Source organism: Pristiophorus japonicus, chromosome 7 (genome assembly GCF_044704955.1).
Source record: "Pristiophorus japonicus isolate sPriJap1 chromosome 7, sPriJap1.hap1, whole genome shotgun sequence".
NCBI classification, from domain to species: domain Eukaryota; kingdom Metazoa; phylum Chordata; class Chondrichthyes; family Pristiophoridae; genus Pristiophorus; species Pristiophorus japonicus.
Genome location: NC_091983.1, coordinates 81522482 through 81540470, shown reverse-complemented (window position 1 = coordinate 81540470; position 17989 = coordinate 81522482). Strand labels below are relative to the sequence as shown.

The window sequence follows — 17989 nt, the reverse complement described above, 5'->3', positions numbered from 1 at the left end:
AAGGGTCACCTGTACACTGCAGGTAACCAAGTATAAAAGGGAGCTCACCTCTTGGTGTCCTCACTCTAGGAGCTGCAATAAAGGACTTAGGTCACGACAGTTCAAGTACTATACCCTTACCTCGTGGAGTCATTATTAGAGTGCTTGCAGATATAGCTCCACTTCCCTGCCCGCTCTCCATAACACTTTATTCCCATATCGCTCAAAATTCTGTCCATCTCCACAGCTCTCTGGGCCAGAGAATTCCCTCAGAGAAGAAATTCCTCCTCATCTCAGTTTTAAATGGGCAGCCCATTATTCTGAGACTATCTTGGGCTAAACTTTCACCTTTATTTTTGGCGATTTTCTCGGTGGTACAGCTGTTTTTGCTAGCGATACGGCACGGCGAAAATTTCCCCCTTCGTTTTTTTAATGGTACCGCCCAAATCTCAAAACGCCCACCGAGACCAAACCGCCGACGTGCACCACCAAGTAAATTGCCAGGGCGTAAGTTTAGCCGCAACGGAAGCCCATCCAGATTGCCGAGGGAACTGCCCTGTGAAAGCTGCTTAAACAGGGCGGTAGGTGAGTACTCTGCAAAAAAAAGGTAAGTTAAAGACTATTTATTTATTTATTTTTAATTGTAAAATGCCAATTAGCTTTAAAGTGTCTTGGGAATGTTTTTTAACATTTTTTTTGAGTGACTTTATTTTAAAGCTCCCCCCGCCCACCCTCTGCCTCCCTAGGCCCAACCGCAGCCTCAGACTAAATTTTTAAAAACATTTTAAGAACCGCCCGTTTTACTGAGTTTCCCCTTTAACCGCCGAGAATAATTATGCAAGATCCATTTTATCGCCAGGCGATCATTTTTAACTTAATAATGGAAATTTTCGCCAGCGTTACTTGCAAAACATTAGCGTTTTTTTTCTGGGCGGGCAATCAGGCGTTGAAGGGCTCTCGGGAAGGTCCAGCTCTATCTTGTCCCCTAGTTTTAGTTTCCCCTATGAGTGGAAATATCCTCTCTGCGTCCACCTTATCGCGTCCCCTCATTATCTTATATGTTTCGATAAGATCACCTCTTATTCTTCTGAACTCCAATGAGTATAGGCCCAACCTACGCAAACTATCTTCATAAGTCAGCCACCTCATCTCCCGAACCAACCTGGTGAACCTTCTCTGAATAGCCTCCAATGCAAGTATATCTTTCCTTAAATACAGAGACCAAACAGCACGCAGTACTCCAGGTGTGGCCTCACCAATACCCTGTACAGTTGTAGCAGGACTTCTCTGCTTTTATACTCAATCCCCCTTGTAATAAAGGCCAACATTCCATTTGCCTTCCTGATTACTTGCTGTACCTGCACGCTAACTTTTTGTGTTTCATGCACAAGGACCCTCAGGTCCCTCTGTACTGCAGCACTTAGCAATTTTTCTCCATTTAAATTATAATTTATTTTCTATTTTTTCTGCCAAAGTGGATAACCTCACATTTTCCCACATTATAACACCATCTGCCAAATTTTTGCCCATTCACTTAGCCTGTCGAGAGAAGAACATAAGAAATAGGAACAGGAGTAGACCATACGGCCCCTTGATCCTGTTTCGCCCATTCAATAAGATTATGGCTGATCTGATCGTGGACTCGGGTCCACTTCCCTGCCTGCTCCCCATAACCCCTTATCCCCTTATCGTTTAAGAAACTGTCTATTTCTGTCTTAAATTTATTCAATGTGCCAGCTTCCACAGCTCTCTGAGACAGCGAATTCCACAGATTTACAACCCTCAGAGAAGAAATTTCTCCTCATCTCTGTTTTAAATGGGCGGCCCCTTATGTTGATCATGCCCTCTAGTTCTAGTCTCCCCCATCAGTGGAAACATCCTCTCTGCATCTACTCGTCAAGCCCCCTCATAATCTTATAAGTTTCGATAAGATCACCTCTCATTCTTCTGAATTCCAATGAGCAGAGGCCCAACCTACTCAACCTTTCCTCATAAGACAACTCCCTCATCTCTGGAATCAACCCAGTGAACCTTCTCTGAACTGCCTCCAAAGCAAGTATATCCTTTCGTAAATATGGAAACCAAAACTGCACGCAGTATTCCAGGTGTGGCCTCACCAATATCTTATATAGCTGCAGCAAGATTTCCCTGCTTTTATACTCCATCCCCTTTGCAATAAAGGTCAAGATGCCATTGGCCTTCCTGATCACTTGCTGTACCTGCATACTATGTATGGAGAAAGAGTCAGACTGAACACTGTGAGCTCAAAGTGAAGTGTGACCGTAGTCTTTTATTGCAGGTCTCCAGAGTGCCTCTCCAACCTGTGATGCCTCCTTAAATACCTGTGCTCCCAAGGGACTATGGGATCCCTTGGGAATCCAGGGGATGAGCCCTCTGGTGGTTGCACAGAGTATATACAAGTTTACATATATAACAACACTCCCCCGTAAAGTCAATAGTGTAACTATTTACAATGTGAGGCGATCTGGGGCCCTTCTTGCCCTGGTTGATCGTCTTGGTGTGAAAGCTGGTATTGTTGAATCAATTGTTGGGCCCTCACTGGGCTGCTGTGCAGCTGGCCTTGCTGGGCTGCCTGGTGTGGTAGGTCCTGCTGGGCTGCTGTGGATGATGGGTTCTGCTTCGTGGTCAACTGCAGTGCCGGTTGCCACTGATGTGTATGTTGGGGGATCAAAAAAGATAGGGTCCAAGGTGGGTTGCTCAGGATAGTCCGTGAATCTGAGTCTGATTTGGTCCAAGTGTTTCCGGTGAATGAGTCCATTTGAAAGTTTGACCCGAAAAACCCTGCTCCCCTCATTGGCCACGACAGTGCCGGGAAGCCACTTAGGACCTTGTCCATAATTCAATACAAATACAGGATCATGGATTTCAATCTCGTGTGACACATTTGCGCTATCATGGTATGCACTCTGTTGAAGCCGCCTGCTCTCTACCTGTTCATCTAGATCAGGGTGAACTAACGAGAGCCATGTCTTAAGTGCTCTTTTCATGAGCTGTTCAGCAGGTGGGATCCCAGTGAGCAAATGGGGTCTCATGCGCTAGCTAAGCAGGATTCGGGATAGGCGAGTCCGCAATGAGCCTTCCGTTACCCTCTTCAAGCCCTGCTTGATGGTTTGCATTGCTCTCTCTGCCTGATCATTGGATGCTGGTTTAAACGGGGCAGATGTGACCTGTTTGATCCCGTTGCGGGTCATGATTTCTTTAAATTCAGCACTGGTAAAACATGGCCCGTTGTCGCTCACCAGGACATCGGGTAAGCCGTGAGTGACAAACATGCCCCACAGGCTTTCAGTCGTGGCAGCGGATGTGCTAGCTGACATTATCTCACATTCAATCCACTTGGACTACGCATCTACAACCACAAGGAACATTTTACTCAAGAACGGGCTTGCATAGTCGGCGTGTACCCTAGACCACGGTTTGGAGGGCCAAGACCATAAATTTAGCAGCGCCTCCTTGGGTACATTGCTTAACTGCGAGCACGTATTACATCTGTGAACGCAGGACTCCAAGTCCGCATCGATACCGGGCCACCACACGTGGGATCTGGCTATTGCTTTCATCATTACGATGCCTGGGTGGGTACTGTGGAGGTCACTGAGACGGTGTCTCTGCCCTTCTTGGGAACCACTACTATGTTGCCCCACAGAAGGCAGTCTGCCTGTATAGACATTTCATCTTTGCGCCGCTGGAAAGGCTTTATCTCTTCCTGCATTTCCACTGGGACACTGGACCAGCTCCCATGAAGCACACAGCTTTTGACTCGGGACAATAAGGAGTCCTGGCTCGTCCAGGTTTTGATCTGCCGGGCAGTGACAGGTGATTGCTCATACTTAAATGCTTCTATAACCATGGCTAAATCTGCGGGCTGCGCCATTTCCACCCCCTGGTGAGCAATGGCAGCCTACTGAGAGCATCGGCACAGTTTTCTGTGCCTGGCCTGTGGCGGATGGTGTAGTTGTATGTGGACAACGTGAGCGCCCATCTCTGGATGTGGGCCGATGCATTTGTGTTTATCATTTTACTCTCAGAAAACACGGATATGAGTAGCTTATGGTCAGTTTCCAATTCGAATTTTAGCCCAAACAGATATTGATATATTTTCTTGCCTCAGAGAGACACGCTAACGCTTCTTTTTCAATCATGCTGTAGGCTCTCTCAGCCTTAGACAGACTCCTGGATGCGTAAGCAACCGGTTGCAGTTTCCCAGAATCATTAGCTTGTTGCAATACACACCCGACGCCATATGACGACGCATCATATGCTAGTACCAAACGCTTACATAGATCATACAACACAAGCAATTTGTTTGAGCATAACAATTTTCTAGCTTTTACAAAGGCATTTTTTTGGCTTTTGCCCCAAACCTATTCGTCCCCTTTATGCAGTAAGACATGCAGTGCTTCTAACAGTGTGCTGAGACCCATTAAGAAGTTACCAAAGTAGTTCAGGAGTCCTAGAAACGACCGCAGCTCCGTCACGTTCTGTGGCCTCAGTGCGTTCTTGATTGCCTCCGTCTTCGAATCGATGGGCCTGATGCTGTCCGCCGCGATCTTTCTCCCCAAGAACTCCACTTCAGGGCCAGGAAAACGCATTTCGAGCATTTTAACCTGAGCCCCACGCAGTTGAGTCGACTAAGAACATCCTCCAGGTTCTGCAGATGCTCAACTGTGTCCCGACCTGTGACCAAGATGTCGTCCTGGAAGACCACGGTGCTCGAGACCGACTTCAGAAAGTTTTCCCTGTTTCTCTGGAATATCGCCGCCGCTGATCGAATTCCAAACGGGCACCTGTTATAAATTAAAAGACCTTTGTGCGTGTTGATGCAGGTGAGGATCTTCGATGATTCCTCCAGTTCCTGCGTCATGCAGGCTGAAGTCAAATCCAGCTTCGTGAATGTCTTTCCTCCCACCAGTGTTGCAAAGAGGTCGTCGGCCTGTGGTAGTGGGCATTGGTCCTGCAGGGAGAAACGATTGATAGTTACTTTGTAATCGCCACAGATTCTGATGGTGCAGTCTCCCTTGAGGAGAGGAATGATCGGGCTGGCTCACTCGTTGAACTCGATTGGTGAAATGGATGCCCTCTCGTTGCAGCCGGTCTAGCTCGATCTCTACCCTTTCTCTCATCATGTACGGTACTGATCTCGCCTTGTGATGGATGGGTCGCGCCCCCGGAATTAGGTGGATCTGCACTTTTGCTCCTTGGAATTTCCCGATGCCTGGTTTGAACAGCGAAGGGAACTTGTTTAAGACCTGTGCACACGAAGTGTCGTCAGCGGGCAATAGCGCTCAGACGTCGTCCCAGTTCCAGCGTATCTTTCCCAGCCAGCTCCTGCCGAGCAGCGTGGGACCATCGCCCGATACCACCCAGAGTGGTAGCTTGTGCACCGCTCCATCGTAGGAGACCTTTACGGTAGCACTGCCGATTGTGGGAATCAGTTCTTTTGTGCAAGTTCTTAGTTTCATACGAACTGGAGTTTAGACTGGCCTTGAGGCCTTGCTGCACCACAATCGTTCGGAAGTCTTTTTGCCCATGATGGCTCGTGCACGTGTCCAGTTCCATTGACACCGGGAGTCCATTTAGTTCAACATTCAGCATTATCAGGGGACAACTCGTGGTGAATGTGTGCACCCCATGTACCTCTGCCTCCTCGGTTTGAGGCTCTGGTTCGTCGTGATCCCCCGTGGATCCGCCCTCCTCTACAACATGGTGGTTTGCAGGTTTAACATGATTTGCAGCTTGCCTGCACATACGTTGGAGGTGTTCCAATTTTCCACACCCCTTGCAAACGTACCCTTTGAATCGGCATGAATGGAAACGATGATCACCCCCGCAGCGCCAGCAAGGTATTAATGGCCTTGCATTCATCACCCTTGATGGTAGACTCAGACATCTGCGGATGTGCAGCTGCAGGCACGTGTGACCTACCGTGTACGTTGCGATTTGAAAACAACATCACTTTATTCACAGTACTTGTAGCAGCACTTGTGTGCTGAGAGATTTGCTTAGTATTGTCACTAGTGGCAATGAATGCCTAGGCTATCACTATGGACTTACTCAAGGTTGGGGTCTCTACAGTCAAAAGTTTGCGAAGTATGGTTTCGTGGCCAATGCCAAGTACGAAAAAGTCTCTGAGCATGTGCTCAAATGTCCTTCAAATTCACAATGTCTTGCAAGGCGTCTTAGCTCGGCGACATAACTCGTCACTTCCTGGCCTTCAGACCTTTTGTAGCTGTAGAACCGGTACCTCGCCATCAGAACGCTTTCCTTCGGGTTCAAATGCTCTCGAACCAGTGTGCACAAATCATCGTACGATTTCTCCATGGGTTTCGCTGAAGTAAGCAGATTCTTCATGAGGCCATACATTGGTACCCCACAGACGGTGAGGAGGATCGCCCTTCATTTGGCAGCGTTCTCTTCCCCATCTAGCTCGTTGGCCACGAAGTATTGGTCGAGTCGCTCCACAAAAGTTTCCCAATCATCTCCCTCCGAGAATTTCTCCAGGATGCCCACTGTTCTCTGCATCTTTGGATTCGCTATCTGTATCTCATCGCCAGTTATTATGTGTGGAGAAAGAGTCAGACTGAATACTGTGAGCTCAAAATGAATTGTGACCGTAGTCTTTTATTGCAGGTCTCCAGAGTGCCTCTCCAACCTGTGAGGCCGCCTTACATACCTGTGCTCCCAAGGGATTATGGGAGCCCTTGGGACTCCAGGGGATGAGCCCTCTGGTGGCTGTACAGAGTATATACAAGTTTACATATATAACACTATCCATTTGGGTTTCATGCACAGGTACCCCAGGTTCCGCTGTACTGCGGCACTTTGCAATCTTTCTCCACTTAGCAATCTTTCTCCACTTAAATAATAACTTGCTCTTTGATTTTTTTCTGCCAAAGTGCATGACCTCACACTTTCTGACATTATACTCCCATCTGCCAAATTTTTGCCCACTCACTTAGCCTGTCTATGTCCTTTTGCAGATTTTTTGTGTCCTCCTCACACATTGCTTTTCCTCCCTTCTTTGTATCGTCAGCAAACTTGGCTACGTTACACTCAGTCCCTTCTTCCAAGTCGTTAATATAGATTGTAAATAGTTGGGGTCCCAGCATTGATCCCTGCGGCACCCCACTAGTTACTGGTTGCCAAACAGAGAATGAACCATTTATCCCGTCTCTCTGTTCTCTGTTAGTTAGCCAATGCTCTATCCATGCTAATATATTACCCCCAACCCCGTGAACTTTTATCTTGTGCAGTAACCTTTTATGTGGCACCTTGTCGAATGCCTTCTGGACATCCAAATACACCACATCCACTGGTTCCCCTTTATCCACCCTGTTCGTTACATCCTCAAAAAACTCCAGCAAATTTGTCAAACGTGACTTCCCCTTCATAAATCCATGCTGACTCTGCCTGACCGAATTTTGCTCTTCCAAATGTCCTGCTACTGCTTCTTTAATAATGGACTCCAACATTTTCCCAACCACAAATGTTAGGCTAACTGTCTATAGTTTCCTGCTTTTTGTCTGCCTCCTTTTTTAAATAGGGGCGTTACATTTGCAGTTTTCCAATCTGCTGGGACCACCCCAGAATCCAGGGAATTTTAGTAAATTACAACCAATGCATCCAATCCCTGCCGATACTTCTCTTAAGACCCTAGGATGCAAGCCATCAGGTCCAGGGGATTTATCTGCCTTTAGTCCCATTATCTTACTGAGTACCACCTCCAAGTGATTCTGATTGTGTTAAGTTTCTCCCCCCCTATAACCCCTTGACTATCCACTGTCGGAATGTTATTAGTGTCCTCTACCGTAAAGACTGATACAAAATATTTGTTCAGAGTTTCTGCCATCTCCATGTTCCCCATTACTAATTCCCCGGTCTCGTCCTCTAAGGGACCAACATTTACTTTAGCTAATATTTTCCTTTTTATATACCTATAGAAACTCTTGCTATCTGTTTTTATATTTTGTGCTAGTTTACTGTCATAGTCTATCTTCCCTTTCTTATTCATTTTTTTAGTTGTTCTTTGCGCTTTTAAAAGTTTCCCATCTTCTATCCTCCCACTCGTTTTGGCCACTTTGTATGCCCTTGTTTTTAATTGGATACTGTTATATATGCATATTATAGATATACTCTGTGTAGTCACTGTATAGTTGCATAAGATGGAGACTTGTTTACCGGAGGTACCATCAACAAGGTTCACATTGTAACACTATTCTGGCACCACCAGAGGGCGCAACTGGTGGAGGCCCAGGGGTCACCTGTACACCACAGGTACCCAGGTATAAAAGGGAGTCCACCATGTGGTATCCTCACTCTGGAGTTACAGTAAACGGACTAAGGTCACTAAAGTCCAAGTGCAATACTTTGCCTCGTGGAGTCATTATCAGAGCATCTAAAGACATAACAATTGGCGACGAGATTACGGACTTTCACATGTAAATGGCTAACTTTGGTACATTGCAGCAGTTCGCCGATGGGGATGATTGGGACGCCTTTATGGAGAGGCTCGACCATTTCTTCACAGCAAACGACCTGGCGATGATCTGGCCACGCTGGCTGATAAGTGCAGAGCTATCCTGCTCACCAGTTGTGGGCCCACCGTCTATGGCCTCGTCTTCGCTGGTGCCAGCAGGTCCCTGACAACGACCAAGACGTATGAGGATCTTGTAGCGTTGATCCAAGAACAACTCAAGCCCAAAGAGAGCATTCTCACAGCCAGACACCAGTTTTACACATACCGACAGCCCGAAGGCCAGGAAATTGCAAAATATGCTGCAAATCTCAGGAGGTTGACGGCACTGTGTGATTTTGGCGAACATCTCACCGAGGCGCTGCAGGATATCTTTGTCATCGGAATCGGCCACGAGGGCCTTCTTCACAGGCTACTATCTGCGGATACCACGGTCACACTGCAGAAGGCCATCACCATGAGCCAGGCATTCATGACCTCGACCTGATGCTCTAGGCGGATGCCTCATCCTCAGGACTCAAATCCGGCAAGTACTGTACACAGAATGGCGCCTTTTAGAGGTTGCACTGTAGAATGTGAATCTCCTCAGGGGAGCGAGAACAGGCCCCCCACCCCCCTCCCCCGAGTCCCTTAACTCTGAGTCTGCCAAGACGGGCTAACCGGTTAGCACCATGCTGGCATTGCGGAGGAAATTACCGGGCTCACCAGTGCCGTTTTAAGGACTATCTGTGCAAAGAGTGCAGCACAAAGGGTCACCTCCAGCGAATGTGTAAAAGAAATAGGACTCACCGTGTTGAAGAAGAGTCTGCAGAGGGCCATGAATCCAGTGCGGATTATGAAGAGGCGGTCAGAGAAGCAGCTCAGCCCCACAATGAGGTGTACGGAATGCTTACCTGCACCATAGAATGTTCCCCGTTGAGAATGGAAGTCGAGATAAATGGCACTCCAGTCTTCATGGAGGTGGACACTGGGTCGAGCCAGTCAGTAATGAATGAAGAAGCCTTTGAGAGGCTATGGGACAATCAAATTAAACGACGCAAGTTGGTCCCGGTTCAAGCAAAGATACTCACCTGCACCAATGAACTCATCCCAGTTGTTGGTAGTGCGAATATTAATGTACTCCATGATGGCGCGGTGCACAAGTTACCACTCTGGATTGTTGAAGGTGATGGACCAACGGTACTCGGAAGAAGGTGGATGGAGAAGATCCATTGGAGCTGGGAAGATTTCATTCCCTCCAGCGATCGACGTCCCCGTGCTCAGAGGCAAAGCAAGCCCCCACCTGAGGTTATATTCGGCACCAGAGAGCAGACCAGCACAGCACCCAAAGCAGAGACCGCTCAGCACGATTGCGCGGAGATGATCCAGCTGAGATGACCCGAACGCACCTTCCAGGCTCCAGTGGCAGCACTCTGGAGGAAGAAAATTGGATCCAAAGACGACTTCCCAGCTTCAGTGACAGAACCCGGGGAGAAGAGAATCACAGTAGCAGACATCATGGATGGAAAAAAGATAGCGCCCAAACCACGAGGTGAAGCGCTGAAGGAAAAAATGGCGACGGCCAGACCACGAGGTGCAGCGCTGATGGGGTAACACGTGGTGCCACGTGAAGAAGAGGATTAGGGTAAAGATAGCAAGGCTCTCTTAAAGGAGGCCAGCAATCCACCACACTTAAAGGGACAGGTCCACATTCTCAATCAATGTTATAACAACTGTGAGCTAAATGTAAAGCTTGTAATTGATGATCAGAGTTTTATACATGTAATAAGCAAATTTGGGCGATTGCGATCGGAGCTACGGTTTATCTACAAGAAGCAACGAAACGTTGTGCGATGCAGGATTTCAACTGTATTCTGATTATGTAGTGGGCAAACACTCATCGGAAGCACACAGATCCAGCGGGCTACCTGATGCTGTAGCCTGCGCCCCAGAACCAGGGTGATGCACCACGGAGTGTGGCCACAAGCAGCTAAAATAGACAAGCTGTAGAGCAAGCGATCTCAGGAGGACAACGGCACCGGTATCGATACCCTGCTCCTGATCGGCTCCACTTCTCAGGCACCCGATGGCACCAACCGCCACGAGCCTGAAAAAGCAAAAACGCACCCCCCAGACCCCATCGCCGCCAAGGTCACCCGCGGCGGTTTTCCCAAATGGGACTGGGACCAGCCAGGATCACAAACCAAACAACATTCAGGCAAGCGAGGTAGCAGTTCCCTGTGCATTGCTAGACGACTGCTCCTCTAGGAGCAGCAGCGACCCGGGGCGCAAGGAGAGGACAGGAAGATCAGAGGCATCTGTGAACCTGCCTGATGCTAGTAGCAAAGGCAAAGGCCCCGAGAGCAGGTAACTCGAGCCAACCGGGCTCCCACTGCCAGCACCGGGCAAGGCGCCGCCACCAGGCTGCCTGGACACCATCCAGCAGCTCTGGAACTAGCTTGTCCTCATGCACCAGTGCTGACCCCAGCACTGATCCCAAAGATGTACCATCAATATATCTCTCACCAGTCAAATGTACTTGCCTCACAATTGTACCACAAATGCAACGATGTAAATACAAATTTCCTTTTCTGGACTTGAATGTATATGAATGTGATGAGCCACCAGCATGATCTACATGTGGAGGGGGGGGGGGGGGCGGGGGAATGGATGCATGTAGCCATGGACACACACATGGATCACACCCAGAGCCCACTGAAGTCCCACTGCATCATCAAACCATCCCAACTGGTAACCACTACCCAACGTTGTGGCAATAAGGACTTGGGGATTAACAGAGAGAAAGCCAAGCCAAAGCACAGCCAAGGTGCAAGGGCTATTGGCAAGTAAGTCTGGGGAGAGCCAAGCTAGAGCACATGTGCCAATACCTTTGCACTAAAAGACTTGGGGGAGAGTAATGTTATATATGCATACTTCAGATATACTCTCTGTATAGTCACTGTATAGTTGCATAAGATGGAGACATGTTTACCGGAGATACCATCAACAAGGTTCACACTGTATACACTATGCTGGCACCAACAGAGGGCACAACAGGTGGAGGCCCAGGGGTCACCTGTACACCACAGGTACCCAGGTATAAAAGGGAGTCCACCATGTGGTATCCTCACTCTGGAGTTACATTAAATGGACTAAGGTCACTACAGTTCGTGCAATACTTTGCCTCGTAGAGTCATTATCAGAGTATCTAAAGACATAACAGATACTTTATTTCTCTAGTTAGCCATGGATGGCTATCTTTTCTCTTACACCCTTTCCTCCTCTCAAGAAAAATATATTCCAGTGAGTTGTGAAATATCTCCTTAAATGTACACCACTGTTCATCAACCGTCCTACACTTTAATTTATTTTCCCAGTCCACTTGACCCAACTCTGCCCTCATATCTTCATAGTCTCCTTTATTTAAGCTTAGTACGCTGGTTGGAGATCCAAGTTTCTCATCCTCCGTCTAAATTTGAAATTCAATCATGCTATGATCACTCATTCTGAGGGAATCCTTTACTAGGAGATTGTTTATTAATCCTGTCTCATTACACAGGACCAAATCTAAGATAGCCTGCCCCCTGGTTGGTTCTGTTACATACTGCTCAAGGAACCCGTCCCTTACGCACTCTATGAACTCCTCCTCAAGGCTACCCTGACCAAATTGATTTGTCCAATCAATATGGAGGTTAAAATCACCCTTTTTACAAGCCCCCACTATTTCCTGGTTTATGCTCCGACCAACAGAGTTACTACTGTTTGGGGGCCTATAGACTACGCCTACCACTGACGTTTTCCCTTATTGTTCCTTATCTCCACCCAAACTGTTTCAACACCCTTATCATTTTGAGCAAATATCATTTCTTACTATTGCAGTGATTCCATCCTTTATTAATAGAGCTACCCCACCTCCTTTTCCTTTCTGTCTGTCCTTCCAGATTATCAAGTACCCTTGAATATTTAATTCCCAGTCCTGGTCACCTTGCAACCATGTCTCTGTAATGGCCATCAGATCATACCCATTTGTCTCAATTTGTGCCGTCAACTCATCTATTTTGTTACAAATGCTACGTGCATTTAGACAAAGTGCCTTTAAGTTGGTTTTTTTAACCCTTTTTTCCTGCTCGTTTCCTCTCTCCTTCAAACTCACTTTCTTTATTTTTGCTTTCTAATTCCAGCTTTACTCCCCTCCCTACTGAATCTATTTTCAGGTTCCCATCCCCCTGCCAAGCTAGTTTAAACCCTCCCCAACAGCACTAGCAACCCCCCCCCCACGAGGATATTGGTCCTGGCTCTGTTGAGATGCAACCCGTCGGGCTTGTACAGGTCCCACCTCCCCCCTGAAGCAGTCCCAATGTCTCAGGAAACTAAAGCTCTCCTGCCTGCACCATCTCTCCAGCCACGTATTCATCTGCTCGATCCTCCTATTTCTATACTCACTAGTTCGTGGCACTGGGAGTAATCCGGAGATTACTACCTTTGAGGTCTTGCTTTTTAATCTCTCTCCAAGCTCCCTAAACTCTGCCTGCAGGACCTCATCCCTCTTCCTACCTATGTCATTGGTACCGATGTGGACCACGACCTCTGGCTGTTCAGCCTATCCCTCCAGAATGCTCTGTAGCCGCTCAGTGACATCCTTGACCCTGGAACCATGGAGGCAACATACCATCCTGGAGTCCATCTGCGGGCCGCAGAAACGCCTGTCTGCTCCCCTGACTATTGAATCTCCCTACCACTATAGCTCTTTCATTCTTCTTCTTCCCCCCTGTGCAGCTGAGCCACCCATGGTGCCGTGGACTTGGCTCTGGCTGCACTCCCCAGAGTCACCATCACCCCTACCGGTACTCAGAATAGAGCACCGGTTGGAGAGCAAGGTGGACTCAGGGGACTGCTGCACTACCTGCCTAGTCCTCCTCTTCTATCTGGCGGTCACCCACTCCCTTTCTGCCTGCACACTCTTAAGCTGCGGGGTGACCTTCCCTAGAAACGTGCTATCCACGTTGCTCTCAGTCTCACGGATGCACCGCAGTGGGCCCAGCTGTCGCCCAAGTTCCAAATCACGGAACTCGAATTGGTGCAGCTGGAGACACCTCCTGCACACATGGTCGCCCCAGCTGCGCGAAGCATCCGGGACTTCCCACATGCCACAGGATGTGCAATCCACGGGACTGAGCTGCACTGTCATCCCCCTAGCTGCACTGTCATCCCCCTAGTTACACTCGCAACTATCGAGTAGAACTAAACTCTAAACCTTAGCACAACACACCCAGCCGCTACTCAGAAAACAGCCGATTTAATTATCTTGCTCTCCTTAGATAATAAAGGTCACATATATTTACTTGCAGTTCCTACGTACAGCAATGCCAAAAGTTTCCTACTGTAAAGGAAAAAGAAAAAGAAAAATACTCACCAATCCACCAGCCAATCACTTATCTGCTTAGCTGTGACGTCGCACTTCGATTTTGATTTTTTTTTACTTTTTGTCCCTGCACCAGATTTTCTGTGTCCTCCTCACAATTTGCTTTCCCACCCATCTTTGTATCATCAGCAAGCTTGGTTACATTACACTCGGTCCCTTCATCCAAGTCATTAATATAGATTGTAAATAGTTGAGGCCCCAGCACCAATCCCTGCGGTACCCCACTAGTTACTGTTTGCCAACCGGAAAATAACCTATTTATCTCTGTTTTCAGTTAGTTAGCCAATCCTCTATCCATGCTAATATATTACCCCGAACCCTGTGAACTTTTATCTTGTGCAGTAACATTTTATGTGGCATGTTATCGAATGCCTTCTGGAAATCCAAATACACCACATCCACTGGTTCCCCCTTATCCACCCTGCTTGTTACATCCTCAAAGAACTCCAGCAAATTTGTCAAAAATCATTTCCCTTTCATAAAACCATGCCGACTCTGCTTGATTGCATTATGCTTTTCCAAATGACCCGCTACTACTTCCTTAATAATGGACTCCAGCATTTTCCCGACAGGTGTTAGGCTAACTGGTCTATACTTTCCTGCTTTTTGTCTACCTCCTTTTTTTAAATAGAGGCTTTACATTTGCAGTTTTCCAATCTGCTGGGACCACCCCAGAATCCAAGGAATTTTGGTAAATTACAACCAATGCATTCACTATCTCTGCAGCCACTTCTTTTAAAACCCTAGGATGTAAGCCCTCAGGTCCAGGGTACTTGTCCACCTTTAGTCCCATTATTTTACCGAGTACTCCTTCATTAGTGATAGTGAATGTATTAAGTTCCTCCCTCCCTATAGCCCCTTGATTATCCACTATTGGGATGTTTTTAGTGTCTTCTACCGTGAAGACCGATACAAAATATTTGTTCAATGTCTCTGCCATTTCCCTGTTCTCCATTATTAATTCCCCAGTGTCATCCTCTAGGGGACCAACATTTATTTTAGCCACTCCTTTCCCTTTTATGTACCTGTAGAAACTTTTACTATCTGTTTTTATATTTTGTGCTAGTTTACTTTCATAATCTATCTTCCCCTTCTTTATCATTTTTTTTTTAAAGTCGTTCTTTTCTGGCTTTTAAAAGTTTCACAATCATCTGGCCTCCCATTACCCTGGTCTTCGTCTTACTTATGCCCGTCTCAATTATTATTTTAAAGCGTATTATATTATGATCACCATCACCTAGATGTTCCCCATCTTTTACTTCTCTTATCTGCTCTGGTTCATTCCCCATTACTAGATCTAATAGCGAATCCTCCCTTATTGGGCTTTCTACATATTGGGTTAGAAATTAGTCCTTTACACATTGTAGAAACTCCATTCCCTTATCCCCTTCACCTATCGCTTCTGTCCAATTAATATCAGGGCAGTTGAAATCCCCCATGATTATTCTTCTATGTTTTTTATTCAGTTCCCTAATTGTTTGGATTTTCTTCCTCCACCTCCCCTCCACTTTTAGGTGGCCTGTAGACTAGCCCTATTAATGTGATTAATCCTTTATTATCTGTTATCTCTATCCACATGGATTTTATTTCAGTCTTGCTGATAGCTGCGTCACTTTTTTCTATTGCCATTGTGTTGTCCCAAGTAAGTACAGCTACTCTCCACCACCCCTTTCCCCCCTCTCTACCTTTTCTCAATATGTTACACCCTGCAATGTTTAGTTCCCAGTCCTGATTTTTCTGTAACCATGTTTCAGTAATTCCTATTGTGTCTGGTTCCTCGCAACGCTTGATTGCCTCCAGCATCCCTATTTTTTTATGGGTACTGTGTGCATTGCTGTACAGTGTAACTCATTTTATAATAGCAGTTCCGTTCACTTTCTTTTTAACCATCTTTTTATACTCCTGTTTTATTACTTCATTTATTCCCTGGCCATCAAATTACTTTACTCTTTCCTACGTTCTCCTTTCCTGTTTTATTTATATTTAGGCTGGTTTAATTTCTTGTAGATCGCTTCCCCCCATCTTACTAGTATAAAGCCTTTGCCACCTCCCTATTTACCCTTTCCGCTAGGATATGGGTCCCATCTCGGTTTAGGTGGAGCCCGTTCCATCGGTACAGCTCCTTCCTGTCCCAGTAATGGTGCCAGTGTCCCATGAAAAGGAACCCCTCTTTCCCACACCAGCCCTTTAGCCATGTGTTAATTCTCCTGATCTGACTGCTTCTATGGCAATTTGCACGTGGCTCAGACAATAATACAGAGATTATTACCCTCAGGATCCTAATGGCCAACAGGGATATGGATCTATATTTTAGGAAATTATAGATGTAAAATGAGGAAACTATTGCATAAACTTATACATTTCTGTTCTTAATTATTATCCTACCTGATTCAGATGTATACAGGTTTCAACTGCAGCTTTGGCTTGGTTACACTTCAGGAATGCAACTACAGCCTGTTCACACATACCTACAGTAACAAACATGTGAGCTATTTCCTGTAAAAAAAAAATCAAAGCATTGAAAGATTCTGTTGTGTTAAAAAGTCTGAACAACTGTATAAAGGAACTACTATAGATCTAAATGGCTGAAGAAAATTCTTTCCGGCACCTGAAAGTTGGAGGAATTCCTAGTGGGAATGGAGACAAAGACAAATTCTTCAACATGAAAGTTTCATTTTGTTCATCTTACCAATGAACACCTCTAGTGTACAGACTGAAGATTTCAACAGATGTAGTTTTTTTTTGGAATGAGTGGAATATATTTTAAAAGCACTTTTAATAACCTCGGTGTGAAATGGTGACCAATTAATCTTGCTTACAATTATTAATGGGACCATTCCGGATCAGTGTGTTGAAACTGCACCCCGGATATCATGACGTCATCCGATGCGCAGCGCCCCAGATGTAAAATTCCTCCCCCTACAACATCGCCGGGCATCAACAACGGCAGCTGAAAGAGGCATCACCTCGGCTGGACGCTTGAGGAGGGCTAATTAAAGGCAGCAGTGGTCGGGTAGGCCAAAATGTAAAAATGTCCTCATGTTGCTGTTTTTTTATTTTTTTGCAGCCCGCGATTGATCAGCCCTGTGCTGAATGCTTGGGGCTGCTCTGAGTGTATCGCAGGTTCCGTCGACATCTATTTCCAGCCTTAGCCTCCAATGACGCAGCATTGGCCCTCCCCTTTAAGGGAGGGAAAGATCCTGTGAAAACGGCAGTGCTGCACGGAACACTTTGCAGCGCTCTGCTGCTACCGCCCTTCTCGCTCCCTTTAGCGCCCTAAGGGAAGCGGTAGCGCTTGATGTAGCGCTCCACATCCCTCTTGGAGTGCTAAACCGGAAGTTCCCGCAGAATCAATTGTGTAGCGCCTGCCGATACCTTTGCGCTCCTGCAAAAGTTAGCACCCCAAACAGGGCGCTACGCAATTTCTATCCCTAATTGTTTCATAGAAATAACAAATTTCTTCCAATAGTGCATGTATTTTTAGTCATTCTTTAAACCACAGATATATCAATAAACAAGACTTGATAATTATATTGATAGAGCGTCCAAAATCCTGAAACCTTGGGACTGAAGCCATTCCGGATTTTGGGTATTTCGGAACATCCTTCCGACGTCCAGAATACGGAAACGCCCGGGCCGAGGTTCAGGTATTTCCGGATTTCGTAACGTCTTTCCGATGTCCCAAATCCAGAATACCTGGGCTGAGGTAAGGGAGGGGGGAGGCGGAGGGTCGACAGCGAAGCAGGGGGGGTTCGGCAATGGAGCAGGGGGGAGGTGGCGGCTCCAGGTTTGGTAGCGACAGTTGCGGATCAGGGTTGGCGGTTCGGGGTTCAGCAACAAGTGTGACCCCTGAGCTTCCATTTGCCTGTCACTTTAATTCTCCACTGCATTCCCAGTCTGACCTCTCTGTCCTCGGTCTCCTGCACTGTCCCAGTGAAGCTCAACGCAAACTCGAGGAACAGCACCTCATCTTTTGTTTAGGCACTTTACAGCCTTCTGGACTCAACATAGAGTTCAAAAATTTCAGAGCGTAACCACTGCCAATCTTTGGCTCCCTTTCCCCCCTACCCGCCCCACCCCCCACCCCTCAGAGCGTGTTTCTTTCCTTCTTTTTT

General features: G+C 46.8%; 1 protein-coding gene across 2 annotated transcripts in view; it reads right to left on the bottom strand.

Annotated features, from left to right (window-relative positions):
- The window catches only part of wdr35 (WD repeat domain 35), a 276662-nt gene that overhangs the window by 35995 nt on the left and 222678 nt on the right, over positions 1-17989 (bottom strand). For both annotated transcript variants that reach the window (XM_070885100.1, XM_070885101.1), the window contains exon 22: positions 16260-16370. In XM_070885100.1, the coding sequence (XP_070741201.1) occupies positions 16260-16370 (111 nt within the window). The remainder of the gene's footprint in view (positions 1-16259; positions 16371-17989) is intronic.